At 37.2% G+C, this 7,514-nt stretch overlaps 1 protein-coding gene across 1 annotated transcript; it reads left to right on the top strand.

Moving 5' to 3' along the window:
* The first annotated feature begins 6,266 nt into the window (after positions 1–6,266).
* Positions 6,267–6,960, top strand: LOC106088402 (kunitz-type serine protease inhibitor vestiginin-1). Its single transcript, XM_013253895.2, has 2 exons — positions 6,267–6,532; positions 6,615–6,960. The coding sequence occupies exons 1-2, from the start codon at positions 6,445–6,447 to the stop codon at positions 6,821–6,823; spliced, it is 297 nt and encodes a 98-aa protein (XP_013109349.1). The 5' UTR covers positions 6,267–6,444; the 3' UTR covers positions 6,824–6,960.
* Positions 6,961–7,514: the final 554 nt, after the last annotated feature.

The raw sequence follows: 7,514 nt of genomic DNA, 5'->3' as shown, positions 1-7,514 counted from the left end.
TCTGTTCAATCGTTTTTGAGTCTATTCGGAATATATAAACAAATAAACCAACACAAATTCATTTTTATATGTAAGACCAGTCTGCATTCACAACGTTATCTATATATTGGGTTGCCCAAAAAGTAATTGCGGATTTTTTAAAAGAAAGTAAATGCATTTTTAATAAAACTTAGAATGAACTTTAATCAAATATACTTTTTTTTACACTTTTTTTCTAAAGTAGGCAAAAAGTAACAGCTGATAACGGACAGAAGAAAGAATGCAATTACAGAGTCGCAAGCTGTGAAAAATCCGCAATTACTTTTTGGGCAACCCAATATTTTGCGGTCATGTTTTTATAGAACTTTTGGACTACCATCAGTCATTCACCCAGTTCCTGTTGTTTATAGATATTTTTTTTTTATAGAAAACTAGCCAAACCGGGCCCGCTACGCTGTGCGTTCTTTTACTTTATATGGAACAAAATTATTCTTTCAATATTTTCGACAATTAAAGAGCTTTTAGTAAAATACCATGTGACGAAAATAGTATATGCATATCTCTTGACTAACAGTATGACAATATAAGCAAATACGACCTATTTGGGGATTGTTATGGTGGTGGGACGTCCCCTAGACAGTTAGTTACGATATTGTTATCAGATTCGTGGTCTACTCCCAAATACCTTTCATTTGAGCCCAATATTTCCATAGTCGGCAAACATGACCGGTTTGGGGGATGGTGCGGCCACTCAGTGACTTGTCCTTGAAAATATATATCAGAATCGTTTTCTACTCTAATCTACCTATTTGGGTGGTTTTACGGGTGTGGGGTGGCCCCATAGACACTTTTCCCGACTATTAATATCAGATTCGTGCATTACTCTCAAAGACTTTTCATTTGAGCCCCATGTTGCTATGGTCGTAAATATGTCCTCTTTGAGGGTGTTTTTGGTAGTTTTGGGGATGGGTCGGCCCCTAGGTACCCCATCCTAAATTTGGATACCAATTTGGATAAATTTCTTCTTAGGATACTATACATATATAATTTCAGAATAGGATATATAATTTCTTCTTATAGGATATATAATTTCAGAATTTCGCTTAAATCGCACTACCCATTTCAGATCTGGCGTTTCTGAAAATTAGGGTAAGGGGGAGGGTTCGCCCCCCCACCCACACACAAACAAACACAAATTGATTTGTATATATAAGATTTTATCTAAGATATACTATTTGAATACCTATTTTGGGGGTTGTCCCCTAGACAGTTGATCACGAATGTTGATATCAGATTCGTGGTCTACTCCCAAATACCTTTCATTTGAGCCCCATATTTCCATTGTTGGCAAACATGGCCGCCTTGGGGGTGTTTTGCGGGATGAGGCGGCCACTCAGTTACTTGGCCTTGAAAATATGTATCTGATTCCTGTTCTACTCTAAAATACCTCTTTTTTGTGCCCCATATTGCATTGGTCAGCAAATACTTCTTATATGGGTGGTGGGGGTGGTGTGGCCCATAGACACTTTCTCCCGAATATTGATATTAGATTCGTGCATTACTCCCGAAGGCTTTTCATTTGAGCCCCATATTGCTATGGTCATAAATATGTCCTGTTTGGGGGTGTCTTGGGGAAGGGGTGAACCCCCAGAAACTTGGTACCACATTTGGATATCAAATTCGTATTCTACTCGCAAATACCTATCATTTGAGTCCCATATTGCTATGGTCGGCAAATATGTCCGATTTAGGGGTGTTTTGGGGGTTGGGGTGGTTTCCCAAACACTTGGTCCGGCAAATGAATATGAGATACGTCTTCTACTCTTAAATGCCTTTTGTTTGAGGCCCATATTATCGTGATTGGTCTATATATATATTTGGTAGGTTTTGGGGGTGGTGCGTCCCCTAGGTACCCTATCCTAAATTTGGATACCAAATTTTTGTTTTTAGGATACTTTAAGAGAGTACACAAAATGTCGGTTAAATCGCACATCCCATCTCTGAGATCTGGCGTTTCTGAAAATTAGGGTAAGGGGGAGGGTCCGCCCCCCTCCGATATCAAAAAATCTAGTACCCTATTTTTACTACGGGATGATTATGCACCATCTGTGAAAATTTCAAGAAAATCGGTTCAGCCGTTTTTCAGTCAATAAGGAACACACAAACAAACAAACAAACACAAGACAAGATTTTATCTAAGATTTCCTATTGTGAAAGCTTGTCTTAGGATAGGAGGGTTTAAAAAAATAAAACCGAAAACAGTTAAAGTTTAGTTGCTATATTTCATTTATTCGAAGGACAGACAACTTGTCGAAACAGTGGGGGAAAGCATATACTGAAGAAAAAGTTGACCCAAAACTAAGGATTTTTCTTCAGTCGTAGGATTTTAGCAATGGAAACGAGCCAAAGAACCAAGACTTTAAAATAAAGATCCTATCTTTAAATTTAATTTCATATTTACAAACGGACAAGATCATCCATTTCAAATTTTGATTGCTGGTTGACTCTTATTTTACGTCATAGATGACTGCACAATTATTATTTTTTGAAAATTTGTTTTTTTTTAATATAACACCTTAACTTAAAAAAAATGAAACATTTAAAGACGCTCCTTTTTGAAAGGCTTTTTTGCTTCTTTGACTACGGTTCCTTGTTGTCCTGTCCCAAAGTCAATTTCCTAACTTTCAACGATATGTTGACCTTCTTTTTAGATTTTTGTATTTAATAAGGAGACGCAAAGTAAAAGATTTATAAATATTCCATTTAAAAAAATCTCTAATATGAAGGAACATTTTTTTCACCAAATGGAATGTTTCCTTAAAAAGTTGGAGAATCTTGCTGCTGTACCTAACGCTCTTTCTTGCTCTAAATCTTTGTTCAGGTTGGCTTTGCTATTCAAATAATTAATATTCCGCCAATAGAGGGTGCTGCATTTGTTGTTAGTGATGCTCGCTGTTGATTCCCATTACATTGTCATAATTTTCTCTATATTTGAATTCAATCGAATTTCCACTTTTGTCGCCCTGTCTAATGACACCATTGCGCATGGGTAAGCATCTTTGGCAATGACACTGAAGGTCTGTGCTCGAATTGGCAGAAATATCAGAAAAAAATTTTAGCTGTGGACTTTCCTTCAAAAATAGTTACGACAACTGTAAATAATTACCCATGTACAAAAACTTATGGCATAAACCACTAACTTTTTTTACTTTTTGTCACTCGATTCGTTCGCCAAGTCATTGAAAACAGCAATTTTCCGTTTATAAAATCAGCTGTTTTCAATGACTTGGCGTACGAATCGAGTGACAAAAAGAAAAAAATAAAAAGGCATTAAGTTCGGCCGGTCCGAACTTTGGATACCCACCACCTTGGGTATTTATGTAAACCTCCTTTCGTCACAATCCGGTGAATGTTGGATAACTTATGCACCCAAATTCGGCTGGAACATTGAGTGGTCTAATAAATATAAGTCAATGTTCAAATTTGTAGAACAAAATATTGGTCCTTTTGGCAGCTATATCCAAATATAAACCGATCTGAACCATATAGGACACGGATGTCGAGAAGCCTAACATACGTTACTGCTTCAAATTACAACGAAATCAGATAATAAATGCGCTTTTGATAGGGCCAAGACTTTAAATCGAGAGATCATTCTATATGGCACCGATAACCAAATCTGGACGTATCTGGGCCAAATTAAACAAGGTTATAATAATCATCCTTTTTAATTATAACTCCAATACTATATCCGAAGTTATATGTTAATAGGGGCTGGTCTCGATCATATTTTATTCAGGTCCCGAGAACTCACATACAAGTAACATTTTCAGAAAATAAGTCTGCTTTTTATGGGTTTAAGACCCTAATTGGAAGATCGGTCTATATGACAGCTATATCTATATAGTCTGATCTGACTCATATTTGGGTTAGATGTCGGGAGGCTTACAACAACTCATTATTTAAAATTTCAGCGAAATTTGGTAATAAATGCAGCTTTTTAGGTTCCAGGCTCTAAAACGGCAAATCGGTCTATATGACAGCTATATCTATATATAGTCCGATCTGAATCATATTTAGGTCAGATGTAGGGAGGCCTAATACTACTCACTGTTTAAAATTTCGGTGAAATGAGATATTAAATAAAGCTTTTAAGGGCTTCAGACCCCTTATTGGCAGATTGGTCTATATGACAGCTATATTTAAATACAGTCCGATCTGAACTATATTTAGGTCGTATGTTGGGAGGCTGAAAACAACTCACTGTTTAAAATTTCAGCCAAAATCGGGTAATAAATAAAGCTTTTAGGGGCTTCCGACCCTTTATCGCCAGATCGGTCTATATGGCAGCTATATCCAAATATAGTCCGATCTATCCCATGTTTAGGTCAGATGTCGGGAGGCTTAAAATAGCTCACTGTTTCAAATTTCAGCCAAAATCGGGTAATAAATAAAGCTTTTAGGGGCTTCCGACCCTTTATCGCCAGATCGGTCTATACGGCAGCTATATCTAAATATAGTCCGATCTGAACTATACTTAGGTCGGGTGTTGGGAGGATCAAAACAACTCACTGTTTCAAATTTCAGCGAAATCGGGTAATAAATAACGCTTTTATGGTCTTCAGACCCTTTATCGGCAGATCGGTCTATATGGCAGCTATATCCAAATATAGTCCAATCTAACCCATGTTTAGGTCAGATGTCGGCAGACTTAAAATAGCTCACAGTTTAAAATTTTAGCGAAATCGGATAATATATAGAGCTTTTATGAACTTTAGACCCTTTATAGGCAGATCGGTATATATGGCAGCTATATATAAATACAGTCCGATATGGACCATATTTGGATCAGATGTTGGGAGATCTAAAGCTACTCCCTACAAAATAAAGCTTTTATGGGCATTAGACCCATTATCGGGAGATCGGCCTATATAGCAGCTATATCCAAATAAGGTCCGATTTGGTCCGTTCATGAACTTATCCAGCGTGCATCAAAAAGACGTGTCTGTGCCAAGTTTCCGCTCAATTTCTCAATTTTTGAAGGCTGTAGAGTGATTACAATAGACGGACCGTCAGACACACGGGCATCGTTAAATCGTCTTAGAATTTTACGACGATCCGAAATATATATGCTTTGAAGAGTCGGAAATTGATATGTCGATGTGTTGCAAACGGAATGACTAAATGAATATACCCCTATCCTATAATGGTGGGTATAAAAATGTGTGGTCTAGGTCATTAGCGCTTATCGGCAAGCCACTTGGACTTGACTATAAAAAGGAGGCTTCTTATCGTTGAGAGAAAATTTCAATTCAATTCAAGTTTAAGGTCAAAGAAAAGGGTCCTCCTTTCTATAGCCGAGTCTGAACGGCGTGCTGCAATGCTACACCTCTTTGGGGAAAAGTTTTTACATTGCACAAATGACGCTAGCCTTAGGAGGGGATAACCACCGCTGAAAACTTTTGTCTGACGTTCTTGCCAGCATACGAAGCCAGGCGTTCCGCGTCCACATGCTTACCTCTGCGGTGGCCATCGCCGATCGCCACCGATCCTAAATAGTTCACCTGGCAACCCATGGGCTCCTGCTGGATCGTTGTTTACGACACTTTTTACTGCAAATTTTTTCTTAAAAAAATTTATTAAAATGTAATTTTCATAGCAAATTTTAGGTAAATTAGAATTTTATAAAAAAATTTCTATATTTCTTTTTAAATAAAAATGTTTAACAACATTCGTTTATTTTACATAATAACGGGTAGTCGTCTCCAGTTTCCCAAAGACACAAGAATCCTCTACAATAAAATCAATAATTTTGCCTGTTCTCGTTAGTAAAAGCTTCCGAAAGTTTTTCGACGGGTAATGGAGAGAAAATTCTTAGTGAGAGTCGAGAGCAATCGCAATGAAAAATATTTGTAAGAGCTGACAACAATTCTGTGCTACCTCAGCCAAGTTTTGTGGTGCTTTTGGATGAATTACGTTTTTTTTTTCACTGTGATTTTCAGTATTTCTTCGAAATTTGTAGGAGAGTGTCGTTGTTAATCTCTAATATGCACTTTTTTTTGCCTCAAATAGGCTTTAATTCTTATGGAATGCTTTGTCGAAGTTTTAAGCTTAGAAATGTCGCCATTCAGCGTTCTGGTGCTAGATGCTAGGGCTAGATTCATGTGCGTAAAACGTGAGGATTTCCTTGCTTTCCTCTGCCATATACCCAAGACTTTGTTACTGATAACAGTATCCACGTCTGTCACTTGTCTGTTCATTCGTTGATTTGTGTTTCATTTTTTTTGTTGCTGTACAATTCAGACTGAGCTCTATGAACAAAGAGTAAGATTCAGTAGGTCTTGGCATTAAGTGTGAGTGCTTGAGACCGAGAGAGACGTCGCGTTGCTTTGAAAAACGAAAAACTTGACATTTTCATAGGAGGGAAAACAAATTAATTTGCCGCTCAGAATCAGTTCATACACGATGACGAAATTTTTGAATATCATCTTGGGGTTGCTGCTTTTTTGGGTCATTGGTCTAAGGGCTATGCCCCACAACTGGGCCATTCCTAGTAAGTTGTCAGGAAAAATGGGTCCTTTTACTCTATTTGGATAAATCATTTATTATTTTTGTTTTATTTTCCTACCCAATAGGCATCTGTTTGCATCCTCCTCCCCGTTCCGAGGGTGTTTGCATGTTGGAAATTGAGGGCTACTACTTTGATCCCCAAAAGAATAATTGCGAAAAGTATTCCATAGGTGGCTGTCGCCTGTCTGGCGGCCAAAGTTTTGGATCTCAGGAGAACTGTGTGGAAACTTGCATTCGCGGCACACGTCATCTTCAAGACATCCGACATGACTAATAGGCTTCATGGGGAATGTACAAACATTATTGTGCATTTCTCAGTTAGAATCAGTGCGTCATGTATTGCGAGTATGAAAAAAAAAAATCAAAAATAAAATAAAATTTGATTTCCAATAATGAAAACAATTCGTTCTATTTTGTTGTTGTTTAAAATTTGCTACTGAGTTGGTAGAAAAGCTGTGTTGATTTTGCAGGAAATCAATGGCGGTTTTTGTTTATGCCATAAAAGCTTTTGGTGTTCCTGACCGTACCACTTAGCACCGGTTTTACTTTCATCTGTATTGGATTTCGTAGCATGAGTTCAAAATTAGAGTCTATGCACCGCATTCCTTATCAACAGATATTTTAGGAACACATCTTAATTGGGCGTAGGAAAAAGATTTTGGCATTTATTTGTTAGCCAACTTATTCCATTTACCACTAAAATTTGACTTAAGTCAAATTTTTATACAAGTTAAAACAAGTAAAAGCGTGCCAAGTTCGGTCGGACCGAATTTTGGGAACCTACCACCATGAATTCTGCTAAAAATGTATACAAAATAAATTTATTGGGTTGCCCAAAAAGTAATTGCGGATTTTTCATATAGTATACAGCTTGTGACTCTGTAATTGCATTCTTTCTTCTGTCAGTTATCAGCTGTTACTTTTAGCTTTGATTAAAGTTCATTCTAAGTTTTATTAAAAATGCA

The sequence above is a fragment of the Stomoxys calcitrans genome, chromosome 3 (assembly GCF_963082655.1).
Source record: "Stomoxys calcitrans chromosome 3, idStoCalc2.1, whole genome shotgun sequence".
Classification (NCBI taxonomy): Eukaryota; Metazoa; Arthropoda; class Insecta; order Diptera; family Muscidae; genus Stomoxys; species Stomoxys calcitrans.
This window is presented reverse-complemented; position numbering and strand designations above follow the sequence as displayed.

Excerpts from the sequence above, each read along its gene's own strand:
- LOC106088402 (XM_013253895.2), top strand. The coding sequence starts at position 6,445 with ATGACGAAATTTTTGAATATCATCTTGGGGTTGCTGCTTTTTTGGGTC. Across the intron at positions 6,533-6,614 it reads CCACAACTGGGCCATTCCTA|GCATCTGTTTGCATCCTCCT; the intron begins GTAAGTTGTCAG and ends CCTACCCAATAG.